The 15,767-nt window shown below is 63.2% G+C and overlaps 2 protein-coding genes across 5 annotated transcripts in view; one reads left to right on the forward strand and one right to left on the reverse strand.

The window, feature by feature from the left end:
- Nucleotides 1-2,233: 2,233 nt before the first annotated feature.
- Nucleotides 2,234-9,257, forward strand: GRAP (GRB2 related adaptor protein). Its single transcript, XM_052772575.1, has 5 exons — nt 2,234-2,929; nt 4,080-4,177; nt 5,418-5,540; nt 6,930-7,098; nt 8,410-9,257. Exons 1-5 carry the CDS (start codon nt 2,852-2,854, stop codon nt 8,593-8,595), a joined length of 654 nt encoding a protein of 217 aa, XP_052628535.1. The 5' UTR covers nt 2,234-2,851; the 3' UTR covers nt 8,596-9,257.
- SLC5A10 (solute carrier family 5 member 10) overlaps nt 9,245-15,767 on the reverse strand; it is a 41,630-nt gene continuing 35,107 nt past the window's right edge. For 2 of the 4 annotated variants that reach the window (XM_052772565.1, XM_052772566.1), the window contains 6 exons: nt 13,899-14,006; nt 13,323-13,473; nt 10,873-11,041; nt 10,201-10,416; nt 9,946-10,023; nt 9,245-9,689 (listed from right to left, as the gene is read on the reverse strand). In XM_052772565.1, coding sequence (XP_052628525.1) covers nt 9,606-9,689; nt 9,946-10,023; nt 10,201-10,416; nt 10,873-11,041; nt 13,323-13,473; nt 13,899-14,006 — 806 coding nt within the window. In that variant the 3' untranslated portion in view covers nt 9,245-9,605. Of the gene's footprint in view, nt 9,690-9,945; nt 10,024-10,200; nt 10,417-10,872; nt 11,042-13,322; nt 13,474-13,898; nt 14,041-15,767 lie in introns of all 4 variants that reach the window. The other 2 variants (XM_052772564.1, XM_052772567.1) reach the window with 2 other exon arrangements.

A 15,767-nucleotide genomic window follows, 5' to 3' on the forward strand; every position in this document is an offset into this window, starting at 1 on the left:
CACAAGAGGGAAGATGGGGGGGGAAAAAACAACTTGTTTTGATGTTTCTTGGATGTCTCAGGCCTGCAGTTAGTCAGCCATTGGCTCCCGGAGTGAGCCTTGCAGGGCTCTGCAGCACAGTCTCTTGGCTTCTTCTGGGGGCTCTGGTGAGTGTGGGATGGGACAGATTTGGGGCTACTCGTGAGCAGGCAGAAGGGTTTTCCCAGGGAATGAAGCAGCTGGAGGCAAGCAGGTGACGGGCATCTCCAGTTTTGCAGTACTGGGATGCTTGTGGCCCCTTCGAGGGGTTCCCTGGAGGCAGCACGATGCCGCTTGGGTACCAACCACCACGCTGGGCTCTGCTCCCCTCCTGGGATCGGGGCACCCCATCCCGCTCCGTGGCAGTGAGTCAGGATGGGGCACCCAGAAACCAGCTGAAGGCAGGAGCATTTGCCTCCCAATTCAGAAACGGGGCTGCAGACTGCTCTGGTGTCCAACCCAGCTCGCTGCTCAGATGTGGGTGCTGCTGTCACCCCTGCAGTGACCACGTGTGTGCAGCCAGGGACAGCGAGCCACGAGCGGGCCGTGAGCGAGCCACGAGCAAGCCTTGAGCGAGCCGCAAGCGAGCAGAAGGGACCCAGCCCTTGGGCAGGGACTGTGGCCAGGGCAGCAGAAAGGGAGCAAGGCAAAGGGGGTACGAGGAGAGGGATGTGGCGCAGGAGGTGGCTGGGCAGGGATGCCAAAGGAACTGCTGGCTTGGTTAGAGCATGACTGGAGGGGCATGTGGCACTGTCCCCAGTGTCCCCAGTGTCCCCCTGGATACTGCTGCCATCTGCTGGCAGGACCCAATCCTGCTCCGGTCCTGAGTTTGGCCACTGTGCCAAGGCCTGGGGACCCCACTGTGACCCCACTGTCCTGTGCCCCGCTCCCAGGCACACAGGGCAGTGTGGCACCATGCATGGCTCTGGGCTGGACACCCCACGGTGCCCCTCAAGCCTCCCTGCTGCGAGCCCAAGGAAGCCGGGCTCCAAAACTGCTCACGGTATACATACGAGGCATGGCAGGTGGTAACCCCGTGCTAACCTGCTCCCTGGGCTGCAGATTTCTCCCACACCGACCCCCTCCCAGTGATCAGACACCTCCGTGCCCGGCTTACCCACCACCACTGCCTTACAATATGCATAGGCATACAATATGCCCTTTGCAAGCAAGCCCTCTGTACATGGGCTTAGCATCATCCGATTTGTGCTGGTGGACACAGGGACAGGATCAGACCCTTGGCCAGCAGCAGGGTGTTAGAGCAGCGGCTCTGCTGTGGCTTGTTTCTCCAGGACGACTCCAGCTCCGCTTCTCTCCAGAGCTGCCGAGCGGCAGAGGAAGCTTGCACCGAGATAGCCATCTTCCCGCTGCAGTCCTGTCCCCTGGGTCTTGCCGGGCTGCGGAGATTCGCCGAGTCCTGCCCTCCTCATGACAGGCGTGCACATACCAAGCCTCTTCCCACGGTCCCCCCTGCCCTCCCCGGTCTTCCCAGTGTCTCTGCTTTCCCTGGGACCAGCAGGTCCCGGGGCTGTGCTGGGGATAACCATTGGGGACTGGGGCCTCACCAGGTGCAGGGACAACCAGGGCCACCCTACACATCTCTCTCCACTTCCCATGGGGACCGAGATCCTGAAAACGGCCTCGGTGGGGTGTTACATGGCGTTTGCTTTTCAGATGCACTTGGGAAGCAGCATTAAGGTTTGGAGGAGGTGAATCGCTGAGCCTGTGTCCCCGCAGAGGCCCTGCAAGCACCGCGTTTCATCCCTCCCCGGGGCAGATGGCAGCGATGTCCTGCTCCTCGCTGGAATATGCCCAAGTCCATGGGCAGGGATCGAGCCGCAGCTGTCCCCGGTTTAATTCTTCGCAGCAAAGCAAAACCAGCGTCCGGCAGATTTTCTGTGTGCTTCATGCCCTGGCCCACGCACAGGACGGAAAGCTGCACGGCATCGGGGACCTTCCCATTGGGAACGATGCCCCGCATGCGAGCCCTGCAGACTCAGTGCCAGCCGCCCACGAGTTGCAGGAAGTTGTTTTAGTCTAAAGGGATTTTTTTTTTTTCCCTAGCCCTGCAAAAACAAGCTGGAAAATATCAACCCCCAAAGGGCCACAACCCAGAGAGCCAGTAACAACTGTGCTGAAACCCCGCTGTTCAGAGCTGGGACCTGGCGCATTGTTTTCGGTCTGATTTCCAAAGAAACCAGGTGTGTGCCTCCACCCTGCCTCCCTGCATCTCTGCCCATCCTCCCCTCCGTGATTTTTTTTTTTTGCCGAAATAACCATTCCCACCAAGCCACCTTTCAAAGGCCATGCCAGCAGCTCAGCCCTTACAAGACATCAGAGACTCCCCCATTAACACTACTGGCCTGCTAACCACGCTCTCCAGGCATCCTTCGCCCACATCCTCAACCTGTGCATCCAGCCCATCGCCATCCTGTTTCCTTCCAAAACCCCGCGTCCGCCTGACACCGCTGCCCACAGCCCACCGCCAGGGTGATGCCGAATCGTGCCCCCAGCCGACATGCCCAGGTCCTTTTGCAGATGGAGCCCCTGGCATCCAAGCCGGCCGGCCCAGCTCCCCCCCACTCCCAGCACATCTGGGCAGCTGTGCCTGCCGGCAGCGTCCCGCGTGGTGCTCACCGTTTCGCTTCGGCAGCGCGCTGACATCAGTGCGGCTTCCTGCGCGCCGGCACTGCCACGCCGCACGCTCGCCCCGTACCCCCACAAACCCCACGCCGTGGGGCGGCGAGCCCCGGGCAGCCCCGCGCTCCTGGCACAGTGACCCCCCGCCTCCCACCCCGGGACCCCTCGCCACCGCCTGGTGACAGCCAGCGCCATGGAGTCGGTGGCTCTGTACAACTTCCAGGCGACGGAGAAGGACGAGCTGCCTTTTCAGAAAGGGGATACCCTGAAGGTACGGGGAGCGGGGAGGTCACCTGCCATGGGGGGGGGGTTGGATGCTGCTGCTTTGGGGGACGGAGCGGGCACACGGCATGGGGTAACACCGGTGCTTTCATTGCACCTGGCTTTGTTGCCTCTTTGGGGCTTTTTGTGGGGTATAAGGAGCAATCCTTGAGGTTTTCGGGGTGCAGAGCAGCAGCCCCAGCAGCGGTGGGTACCGCTTGTCTGTGCCACCAGCCCCATCTCCAGAAAGGTCCCAGCTGGGACGAGGCACGTGGCCTCCCTGGCCATCGGTGCCACCAGCCGTGCCCGGCAGCAGGGAGCATGTGCCCAAATCCCTCCCCGCCAGGTGCTGGCATCGGGACAAGTTCTCGGATGCCACCCTGGCATCCCAAAAAGCTTCAGGGGGGTTCAAAACATCCCCAGGGGACCGTGTCCCTGCAGTGGGGGTGAGGGCACCAGCACCCTACCACGCTGCCTGGCCACTCGCTCATCTCTTCAGGGCTGATGCTGAGATGCTGGCAGCATCTCCCGGACCCCCGGCACCCAGCAGCCCCCCACGGTTACAGCCAGCCCTGGGGAGGGCAAGGGCATGGCCTGGCTGTAACCCCGGGCCCCAAACCTGCCGTGCCTGTCCCTGCCTCCCCGGCGTGTTTTCCCCGCGGCCCCGGCGCCATGCCCCGGGGTTTCGGATCCTGTTTGCACAGCTGTGCCGGCCCCCAGGTCCCTGCGTGGGAGGCTGGAAAATGGTGTCGCGCGGAAGCGGGTGTCAGCACCCCTGCTCGCACCGGAGCGTTTCCTCCCACGGAGCACCCAGCTGCCACCACCCCGGGGGGACGTGGGGGCCCGGCTGCCACCCCAGCTCCTCCAGGGACAGATTTTAACCTCATCCCTGGCCGGGGTTTTGGGGCAATGTCGGACAACCGCTGCCGGCACCCGTGGTGAGCCAGACCGACCGTAAGCTGAGGAGGGCTGGGGGGAGCAGCCAGCTCTGTACGGGTGCTCCCAAACACCCCAAACCATGTCACCTTTTTCAGAGCCCCCTTTTCCCCAGGTTTCAGTGGGGGACGTGTGGTCTGGGGCAGCAGTGGGGGTCCCACTCAGCCCCTCTCCCAGTGGGACGGCAGCCGGGCTAATGCCTCCCTGCTCCTCTCCCACATTAGATCCTCAACATGGAAGATGACCAGAACTGGTACAAGGCTGAGCTGTACGGCTGCGAGGGCTTCGTCCCCAAAAACTACATCAAGGTCAAGCCGCATCCGTAAGTACCATCCCACCATGTGGGGAAGGGAGGCTCGAAGCCCCGCTCTGGTAGCACCCGCCAGCACCAGGACATCCTCGCCCACCACCGAGGCAGCGATCCCAACGCTGCATCCCGATGCCCAAAGGTTTGCCACGAGCCAGGGTAGTCCCACACATGGGGAAACTGAGTCACAGAGCGATAGGGCAGCGATGGGGTCTGCCTGCCGGGTCAGTCTGCCATTGCCACCACAGCCAGAGGGGACGGAAGGCAGCAGCATGCCCACATACCCCCGACACACAGAAATTCAACCCTTGCACCGGGCTGCCCGCTAAATAAATGATAATTGGGGAACAACAAAGCGTTATGGGATTATGACTGCATTAGACATAATCCTATTACTGTGTTATTAAAGCCCAGCATAATCCATCCCTGTTTTAACCTGTGTTTTATGTATCATTATCCCCCTAGTAAATCACATTTAAATGCCATAGCAAAACCTGCTCGGGGCTGTGGCTGGGGAGCAGGAACGCGTGGGCTCGGGGCAGCCCAGGGCAGATCCCGTTGCCTCTCCGGCTTCGGTTAACAAGCCAGGATGGGTGAGACACAGCCTCTTCTGTGCAGCACCTGGAGGGCTGGCACTGGGAATGGTCTGTGCTAAAGTCCGTGGCTGATCATTTACAAGGCAATTTTAACAGGTAGCAGAGGGTCTCCATGGCCTGGGGCTCCCAAATACATGGATGCAGCCTTGGCAGGGATGGGACCCGGGGACTCTGCTCCTCCACCTCGTTCCGGCAGCTGCCGGGAACGCAGGCAGGAAGGGTTTCATCCTGGCACGGAGGGTTTTCTGCTCTGCAAACCCCTCCGTAGCACCTGGCAGGACTGTTCCCATGAGGGGCCATGGGACACGAGGGTGAGTGGGAGAACAGGCAGCAAAATGGGGGATGAGGCACGTGATGTGGCAAGCCAGGCGACAGGATGCGGTCGCGGCTGTCGGCGATGCTGCACTAACCCTGCATGGACGAGGCAGCGTACGGGAACACATCTGCACCCGCAGCGCCCTGCCGTCCCCCCCGCCGTGAAAGTGCTGTGATAAATTGGGGTTGGGGAGGAGAAAACGCTGTGGGGAGGTCCCAGCCCTGTGGGGAGCCCGACGGGGACCCCGCTCCTGCCGGCACCAGGGCTCTCGGTGCCTCCATCCTGCGGGGTGTCCCCGGGTGTCGAGGGGTGCCCATGCGACTGAGCCCGCTGCCCCTGGCAGGTGGTACGCGGGCAGGATCTCCCGGCACCTGGCAGAGGAGCAGCTCCTCAAGCGCAAGCACCTGGGAGCCTTCCTGATCCGCGACAGCGAAAGCACCCCGGGGGAGTTCTCCATCTCCGTCAAGTAAGTAGCCGTAGGATGCGGATGGACGTGTGGCGGGATGGGCAGGGGTCCCCCGCAGCCCCCGCTTTGGGGACCGAGGGCATCAGGCCACCCTCGTGCATGTTCCTGCCACGGTTCTGAGAAGGGGTGAGCACCCTGTCCTGCCCGGGACACCTCGAAGGGGATGGGGGCTGCAGAGGTGTAGCCCTGCTGCATCCAAGCACAGCCTCGCACAGAGCCTTCCTCTCCTTCCTCCCTTCTGCAGCCTCCCGCTCCGACTCCATCCCCATCGCTTCTTGCTCCCTGCCTGCATCGCTGCCTGCATCGCTGCCTCACCCGGGGTCCCTCGCTGGGGTGCCCCTAAATACAGCCATGTGGGTAACATCGGGGCTGGGGCCAAACTGCCAGCACAGCCCAGGGGACGTGACCTGGAGGAACAAGTTGCCCAGAGCATCCCCAGGGACAAAGGGATGCAGCATCCCAATGCCACAAGCCGATGATTTTGGCATCGGCAGCCAGGGCTGTATGAAGGCAGCGTGCCAATGGGCAGAGCCTTCCCCCGAGCCTCTCACCCCATCGCTGCCCCTTTCCAGCCCAGGGCCAGGGTAGCAGGAGCCAGCCCCAGGCCAGCCAGGCACTTTCTCACGCTGCTAATCTCTAATTAAGCGTTTAAGGAGGTTCTTGCCCATAATGAAAGGGAGCCGTGTTCTGCCGTGCGTCACCAGCGTGGCCGGGTCCCTGCCCCTGCCCGGGGGCCTGGCAGCGGCGGGACCCTGCAGCGGCCCCGTGCCAACCCTGCAGTGCGAGCACCCCAACCTGCCACCCCCAGGTACACACCGAGGGGGTGCCAGCATGCGGGGCCAGCGAAGGAAAACCCAGCTTGCCCCCATTCTCCTGCGGCTCGGGGGTCCCCAGGGCCGCAGGGAATTTGGGAGCCCAAGCCCAGCCTTTGCAGTCTCCTCCCAGTATGTGCTGAGCTGAGACCTGCAGCTCTCACCATGCTTTCCTCAAATGTGGCCCCTGTTTGCTCCCTGGACAAAGCCACCTGCCCTACACGTGGCCGACACGCTGCCAGCCCTGAGCCCACGGGCATCCCGCCGTGCTGGGGCTGGGCATCGAGCTTTAGCTGTGCATGTGATGAGCTGTGGCAGGTCTCAGCTGCTGGTCCCTGTTGCTAGCATGCTGGGGACCCTCTCCCGCTGCCTCGCCAGCAGGGCCAGGAGTGATGTCGGTGCCACCGTCACCCCCAGCCATGGCAGGATGGGTGTAGTGGGACCCGTGGGCGCATCCGCACCCCACACAGCCAGACCACCCTAGCCAGCAGCCCCCGGGCTTTGCCTGCGATGCCTGAAGGGGGTCTGGGTGCTGCCAGAGTCCCAAGCCGCGGTAACGCCTGTCCTCTTTCCGCAGCTACGGGCAGCACGTCCAGCACTTCAAGGTGCTCAGGGAGAGGAACGGCAAGTATTTCCTCTGGGAGGAAAAGTTCAACTCCCTCAACGAGCTGGTGGATTTCTACAGGACGACCACCATCGCCAAAAGGCAGCAGATCTTCCTCCGGGATGAGGACCAGACCCAGGAGGTACCGTCAGGGGATGGGGCCATGGGGACACACAGAGCTGGAGCGTGGGGTGATGGCATGGCCGGTCGTGGGGCTGGGCTGGGAACCCATATCCCATCCCCTTTGGGATTCCCCCATCGCTCCCCTGGTACCAGGGCTGCCACCGCCCCGCTATGGTCCACGGGGAAACCAAGGCACGGAACGGGCCCGTGGGTCAGCAGCACCGCCATGGTCTCGCTTTGCCCCGGACTGTGCTCGCAGGGAGGTGTCGTGGGGCCGCAGTTCCCAGGGGATGGGGATTTTCCTCCTGCCTGAACTTTTCCTGCTCCTCCCTGCCGGCCACAGGACGCTGGCAATGGCTAAGAAACAGCAGAGAGGCACAAAATGGAGGAAAGCACACAGCCCAGCTCTGAGTAGAGACCAGTTCCAGACCCAGCCTGGCTGCAGGCTCCCCCACCGCCTTCAGGCGAAGCATCCTGGGGGTCTGGTCCCAAACTCCTGCGTGAACCCCCTCGAGGCTCAGCTTCCCCCCAGGCTGCAGTGTGACCGCAGAGGGGGACAGGGACCTCCCGGGTGTCCGGCTAGCACTTGGCCCTGTGCTCAGGCTCGGCTCGAGGCGGTGTCGAGCTGGAGAGGATGAAACAGCCCAAGACAGGCAGCACTGCGGGGAAGCTGGCAGGGTGGAGAAAAGCCACCGGCGCAGCTCAGCAGGACACGGCAGCTCGTCCTTGGGGCCGGTGGTGTTGCCCGAGGCAGGTGGCAGAGCCCAACCAGCTCGGGATGGGGAGCAACCAGCTTCAAGCGAGCTCCAGCAAAGCCGAGCCCTGGGGCGGCGGTTGTGGAGGTGGCAAAACTGGGTCCTGGGAGCTGGGCTGGGCCAGCTCTGGCACCCAGAGGGACCCAGAGGGGTGCCAGCTGCCTCCGAGGGGTAGGGGTCCCCTGGGCACTCAGCTCTCCCAGGCATCAGGAACAGGGTGCCCTGTGCCCTGGGGTGCTCCCCTGCACCCCAGGCTCTCTCCTGCACCCCAAGGTGCTCCCCTGCACCCCAGGATGCTTCCCTGCACCCCAGGCTCTACCATGCATCCAGGGCTGTCCCCAGCACTCTGGCTCTTCGCATGGCAGGATTTCCTTAGCTCCCATCTGTCATCCTCAAAGCAGGTACCCCGGGTACCCCCACACCCTCTATGCTCTGGTCGCCTCAGGTTGGTCCTTGCCATGCAGTGGCACGGCATCCCCATCATGCTGGGGACTCAGGCAATGCAGCCTGGTACAGAGGGGCTGGCAGATGGGCACCTCTCCCCCCACCAACCCCTGGCCTCGACTTTCCTCCAGGTGAGAAGACCCAAATTCGTGCAAGCCCAGTTCGACTTCTCGGCCCACGACGGCTCCCAGCTGCCCTTCCTCCGCGGGGACATCATCGAGGTCCTGGACTGCCCCGACCCCAACTGGTGGCAGGGGAAGATCTACGGGCGCGTCGGCCTCTTTCCCCGCAACTACGTCCACCCCATCCGCAAGTGAGCTGCCGCCGGCGCTGCGGGCGAGCGGGGAGGACCACGGCCCCCACTGCCCCCCACTCACCGGAGCTGCTTTGTGCCTGCACACAGACTGCATGTCCCTTCGTCCCCACGGATGGTGCCCGTCCCCACGCCGGGATGCCAACCCACGTGGTCCTGCTGCCGTGTCGGCTGTGCTGGAGGTAGAGGCCAAGCTGGCGATGATCCCCATCCAGGGGCTGCCCGGCTCTGGCACCCTAAAACGTCAACCACGGCTCTCCCTGCTCCCCTGGTCCAGGAGACCTCCACCACCCCCAGCCCAGGCTTCACCTCTCGCTGCGGGCTGGCAGCAGTTCTCCCCGGGGAGGGAGCACAGAGCATTGAACCAGGGCCATAAAAACTTTTCCAGAGCCACAGCCCGGCGGGGTGGCAGCAACAGAGAGGAAGAGCACGTGTGCCCCAAACCTTCGCTCCTCTCCAGACCCTGTAAGCAAAGACCCGGCTCCAAGGAGGGCTGCAGGCGGCCAGGATATGGCCGGGCTTGGTAACTCCATGGAGGGATGCCAGGGCTCAGGGCGCAGGGGAAGGCTGGTCCGGGGGGATTCCGTCCTGCGGGTGCTGTTCATAGCTGCAAATTGTGGCTTTTTTTTAATATTATTTTTTATTTAGAGCTAGTAAAATGTGTTTGGGTGACACCCTTGAGTGTGGCTGCTTCTTTTCTACCACCGCCACGGTGGTCCCGTGGCCGCATGCCTGCTGCTTCGCTGTGGTTTTGCTTCCCTTGCAGCCCCCATTTGCCCACCCCGATACCTCTCCTCAGACCCCTCCTGGGGACTCGCTGCCCCCACAAATGCCCCCCACCCCTCACAGACCCCTGGGATGCACTCAGGTTCCACGATGCTGAGAACACCCAGCTCATCGCACCAGTGGATTTAAACATCCCATGTCCCAAACATGACAAATAAAAACTATCACCCAAATCCCCATTTCTCCCTCCCTCCCAGCACCCTTCTCTCCCCGGGGACCGGCAAGCCGCTAGGCAAAATAGGCATAGCAGAAAATGTTGACGCACATCAGGACAACGGCGTTGATGCCGCAGACGCGGGCCCAGAAGGGGGGCTCTGTGGCGTCCTTGAGGGCCACGGCCAGGGGTCCCTTGGCCTTTGATGGCTGATGGCTGCCCAGGGTGGCTGAGCAGGAACCTGGTGCAGAACGACGGTGAGTATTGGGGACAGAGAGCCATGGGGACCAGCCACCTTGTGGCGGGTGGCACAGCCCCGGGGGAAACTAAGGCACGGGGCATCCATGCCGTCCTGCTGCCCGTTACAGGTGGGGGGCACTGAAGATGTCTCCCCTGCCAGACACCCCTGAAGACACACTCACCATCAGGGGGTCCGTCCACGGAGGGCTGGGGGGGCTCCTGCGAGAGGGTCCACCAGGTGAGATCCTTTAGCTAGAAACCGGGGTGAGACTTGCTGAGAAAACACCCCCAGGACAGACCCCACCATGGGGACCCCCCCGGCCGAGCTCGGGGTGCACCTGGGTGACACCGACATCTCCGGCCGAGGAGGTCGGGTGGGTGGACGCAGCCGTGGGGGCCAGGGTGAGGGGTGCCGGGTGCCCTGCTCACCCAGGCTGAAGGCAGCGGGGGGGTCAGCAGGCTGCCCCCCACCATGACGGCGCCCGTGACGGCGCACAGCAGCACGGCGAAGTGCAGGTAGTGGATGTCAGCGAGCAGCCAGGGCCGCTGGTCGGGGACCCCGCAGCGGGGCACGGGGTATGCCAGCTCCAGCCCCATCCTGGCCAGCCCCAGCACCAGCCCTGCCATCAGGCCCCAGAAAGCTCCCTGCAAAGCAAAGGTCCGGGGAGGGCGGCCGGAGGGGGGACAGTCACCCCACTGTGGGGACAAACCCCCCCGTGGATCTGCTCCCTCCAACCAGCCCTGGGAGAGCAGTCCCTGTGTGTTGGGACAGTACCCCGCATCCCGGCCGGCCAAACCCTGTCCCAAACCTGCCCCCCCTCCTCAGGGGATGTCCCGTGCCAGCCCCACTGGCCGTGCCACGCTTGGTGGCCATGCATGGCAGCACCTGCCTCCTCCTCCTCCTCCTCCTCCTCGTCTTTGCACCAGCCACCCACCAGCTCCCTGGGGAAACACCAGCCAGGCTCGGTTCCTCTCCCCATCAGCATCACCTCCCTTTTTCCTCCCTCCAACCCCCCGAGCCCCCGCTGGGTCCGTGGGAGCAGGGTGGGCAGGGAGGCGTTGGCACCAGCCCGTGTCCCCAGGGTCACCCCACGCGTGTACCTGCTCGTTAGCTCGGGGCCAGAAGACGGCCAGGACGAAGACGGCGGTGACGGGAGGAGCCAGGTAGCTGGTGACAGCCTGGATGTAGACGTAGAGCTGGCCACCGCTGGAGCTCTGCAGGATGGGGATCCAGACCACGCTGAGGGCCACCAGCACCACCGTGACCACCCTGCGAGCCACAGCCATGCGGTGCAGGGTGACGTTCCTGTCCCACCCGCACCTCCTTGCACCCACACGGCATCACCGTGGCGGTGGGGGGTCCCCGGGATGAGGGGTTGGGTCCCGGTGTCGGCACAGAAATGCTGGCGGGGGGATGCAGGCAGATCAGCGGGAGGATGCTCGCTGCTGGGTGACATCCCCAGGGCCACGGAGGATGCTAATTATGCCAGTGCTAATTATGCCATCCCAGGCAGGCGAGCACTCCTCAGGTCCCTGCCCAGCCCCAGGGGCTGCTAAGTTGGACCCCCTCCATGGGAAAACACCGGGCAACGGGCGCTTTTGCTACGAAAAGCCCCCAGCCGCGGAGGCTGGGTGCTGCAGCCAGATTTGGGTGATGCTCTCAGCACCCCCACATCTGGCCAAAGCACCCAGCTGAGAAGTGAGGATGTGGGCTGAGCTGCCCAGTGCTCAGCTCCCCCCACCCAGGCTGTGACGGAGGGATGCATTTGTCCCCCAATACCACCCTGTCCCCATCCTCACCCAAAGCCCAGCCGTACCCCACAGCATCACCCTCCTCCAAAGCAAAAGGCGTTGGCCAGACCCCAGCTTTTTGGGCCCAGTCTGAGCAGGCAGGCTGGGCAGGACGCATCCTGAAAGCCACTGTATTTATAGCTCAGGCCGGCTTGTTTACAGCTTCACAGAATTACCTACATCTCCATCTGCTCATCTCGAAAAGCAGAAGTAGGAAAAAATAAAATTAAAAAAAAAAAGGCAATGAAAGCATCTTTAGACGGAGCCCCCACTGCCTGCCTGGTGCTTTGGAAAGAGGAAGCAGCCTGAGCATAAAATGCACACCCTGACCCAAGGAGTAGGAGAAAAACCCCTGTGTTTGGTACATCGTTAAGCCACAGAGGATGCTAAAAGTTCATAGGAAAAATGCAGGAATATCTGAGCATGGTGGTGAGCTGGGGGTGCCAGCTGGTGGTGGCCCCCCTGCCTGCAGTCTGAGGTGGGGATCTGGCCAGGGATGGAGAGCAGAGCCTGGCACAGCTTGTCGTGGGGGCCTGGGGGGGGATTTTGGAAGGATTGGGTGTTCTCGCCACTGTGTCATCGCCTTGGTACCGAGCATGCATCAAACACCAGCGGGGATTTCCAGCCAGGTGGCATGGCCACGGCAGGACCTCAAACCCCCAGGTCCAGGGACCACGAGCTCTCTCCGGTCCCACGAGCAAATCCCTTCCCTCTCCGTGCTGAGACGGATGGGGCATCCCCACCCTGACCGGTCCCGGGGGCAACTGGGACCCCCCGGACAGCTACTCAAAACTAACCCCAAGCCACCTGTCCCCATGCTGGCAGGTAGGAAAACCTCAAACTTGCAGCTTAAACAGGTTTTTTTTTTTTTCCTCTCCAAAACATTTATCATTTGCTATATTCCTGTGGGGCCATACAGCGGCGGGTGATTTGCAGCGCCCTGGCTTGCACAAATCGCCCGGGATTGACTGCAGCAGTGACTCCAGCCCCGGGCGGGCAAAGCCCTTCGCAAACACTCATTAATCGTCCTCGGGAAAGCTCTCCGGCATTACTACACCCCTCGTCACCGGCACCGAAGCCGGTGTCAGGGAGCGGCGAGGCAGGCCCTGACACAAGCACCCCGGTTCCCATAGGGGAATCGTGCGGGACCGCGGTTCCCCGGGATCGCTGCCCATCCCCTTCCCACCCTCAGGAGATGGAGGATGCCGAGAAACGGCTGCTTCCAGAGCCGCTGGACCAGCCGACCTTCCCCGCAGCCCCAACGCAGCCCAGCCAAAACCCTGACCCAGATTCCCTCCTTGTTATTGTCTGCCCTGCGCCGAAGACACTCCCCGTGCACCCCGGCACCCCGGCACCGCGCCGGGGCATTCCCCAGCGTTGACTTTGCCGCCCCGAGCACGGCACTGCGGGCGGGTTCCCGGGCTCCCTGCCGGCACCCGCTGTCCCCCGGGAATAGCCGGGACATGTTCGGGCAGCGCTGCCCTTTGCCGCCCGGCGAAGGTCCACCATGCTCTTTGCTTCCCCCGGGGGGAACCGGCTGGAGGGCACAGCCCTGCCCCTCCAAACCCCCCGAAAGCCCCGTCTGCTTTTCCAGCGCTTTCATACATAAAATAATCCAAGGGCTTGTTTTCCTTTCATAAACCAGGCTGAGCCCAGGCACTTTGCAGGCTCCCGGGCACCAAAGGCAGATCAAAGAGGGCCGGACCGGCCCCACCAGTCTCCCCGAAACCCACGGTCTCCCCGAAACCCCTGGTACCTACCTGCCCACCAAGAGCAGCTCTCGCTCGCCAGCCCCCGGCCTCAGCTTCCTCCAGATGTCCATGGTGAAGAGGGTGCTGCTGCTGTTGAATATGGAGGTCAGGGATGACATGAGCGCGGCCATCATCACCGCGATCATCAGACCCCGCAGCCCTGGGGAAGAGAGGGACCGTCAGGGAGTGGCTGAACCGGAGGCGATGGGATGGGATGGGATGGGATGGGATGGGATGGGATGGGATGGGATGGGATGGAACAGCCCCAATGCTTCGCCCTGGGGTAATGCCTCCCCCTCCGCAGGCACACGCTGGGATATCCCCTGGGGCAAGGACAGGGTTTAGGGACACCCGGCTGCACCCCGGGATGCTGGGACCCTGCGCTGCCCCAGGGTCACCCACATCCCCCGGCCTCGCTTCCAGAGTCACCCTTGGAGGGGCTGCACGGGCTGTCCTACGCACAAACCCACCCAGACCGTCCATGGGTTCCCCCCCCCGACATCCAAGCCATGACGGACTGCACGGGCAGCCCCGGGGTGCAGCAAAGCCCGGTGGAGACGGAGGCACCCCCTCCCACCCACCTACCGCTGGGCATCAGCTCGACCACCAGCTTGGGGTAGGCGATGTTGGAGCAGCCCACGGCGGCCCCGCACACGCGGGTGCACTCCTCGGGGTCCACGCAGGCCACGGTGTCTGGGGGACAGAGGCAGGTGATGTGCCGGGACCCCTCATACAGCGGGGGCCAGCCCAGCACCCCCTCCCTCCCCTGGCACCCCCTTCCACCGGGGCAGATATCGGCCCTTCGCTACGGCCACGATGCCCAGACTTTGGCAGGGGACCGGGTGGAGAAGAAGGGAGCACATCCCGCGTGGAGATCCACCTCTGCCTCCCCCCCAGCCTCATTCCCCCTCATCAGCCTCAACACAGGCAGGATCCAGCCCAACAGCATCACCCTCACCTCCCACTGCATCGCATCCAGCCCGGCTCCGGTCGGATCTACCCCTACCAAGCCCTCCCCACATTACAACCAGCAACAGCAGCTCCAGGGGGGGAACCTTCAGAGCCAGGATGGGTCCCGCCGGGATCCAGGGCTATAGCTGGAGGTGGCGGGGCCAGGCGGGTTCATGCACCGTTGCGGCAATTACCTCCGCCTGGGCAGCACCCAGCAGGTCTCTGGGACGCGCGTGGCAGGTCGCCAGGACTGTCAACGCCCAATTACTTCTATGTCTCAACGAGCGCTGAACCCTTTTTTTTATTGTTATGCTCATAAAATATTGAAATGGATGGAAATTAATGTCAGGGATAAATATGGATGGGCTGCCTGGCTCTCCGGTTTGCATCCTCCCACCGAGGAGCATGGGGAGTAGCATGGGTGATCCCTGCCACAACTGGGAGCATCGTCCCAGTCGGTGACCCCCGCCAAAGCGGGGTGCAGTCCTCGACCCCCCCCCCAGCAGCAGCGGCTGGGGAAGGCAAACACCAGCTGGTAACACCTCAGGGCTTTCAGTAAAGGAACGTGGGGTGCGATGGGCTGCAATGGGGGTGCGATGGGAGCGCAACGCAGGCAGCAGACCACAGGCAATGCTCGGCACATCCCAAGGACGCTAAAAAAGCCCAGCCAGGTCCGCCTTTCCCCAGGGTTAGAGTCAGCACTGGGGCTCCGGTGACTCTCTCCTCCAGCAGCTGTGAGTAAAGCTGCCATCACCGCTCTGTGCCTCAGTTTCCCCCTCTCTAAAACACCACGTTGCGCACGGCTCCATGCAAATGGCTGGCGGCTGGCGGGTGGAAGATGCTCCAGAGGGCAAAGCAGCGTCTGGGTGTCATAGCCCAGCCGAAACGCCTGCCCCAGGGCTCGGCTCTGCCACCGAACCCCTCGGTGAGACCCTGGAGCGTGCGGGAAGCGGGAGCCAAGCCCGGCGGGAGGGCCGGAGCCCCTGAGCCGGGAGCAGAGCCCAGCGTTGTACCCCGCTGCCTCGCTTTGTCATTAGGCCCTCTGCTAGAGATGGGAAATTAATTAGGAGCTTGTAATTAATGCTTCCATCTGCAGCTGGGAGGAGCCGGTGCCGGCTGCAGGAGCGGGGACACGTCTGCGCCGGGTCCTGCCTGTCCGGCTGGGTCAGCCCAGGGCGGCCGAGCAGGGACACCTGCGACAGAAGGGACCGACCTCCTCGGCCACAGCGACCTGTCCCTGCAAACGGGCAGGGGATTACAAAAGAGCTGCCGGCTCTTTCCCTGCACCGGGGCCGCGTGCAATTTGGGTGCTGAATTCACCGCGTGGGGTGAAGAGACCTGGGTCCCCCATCCCCAGGGGACTGGGGATGGGGGACCCAGGCGTCTTGGCCCCACGCGAGAGTCGGACAATGCTCCAGGCATGGGGCTTTGTGGTCCCAATTCCCCCCCCACCAGCGCAGCTGTAGGAGCCAGCACATCGCACGACGGATGGGATGCCGCGTT

The sequence above is a fragment of the Harpia harpyja genome, chromosome 21 (assembly GCF_026419915.1).
Source record: "Harpia harpyja isolate bHarHar1 chromosome 21, bHarHar1 primary haplotype, whole genome shotgun sequence".
Lineage (NCBI taxonomy): Eukaryota > Metazoa > Chordata > Aves > Accipitriformes > Accipitridae > Harpia > Harpia harpyja.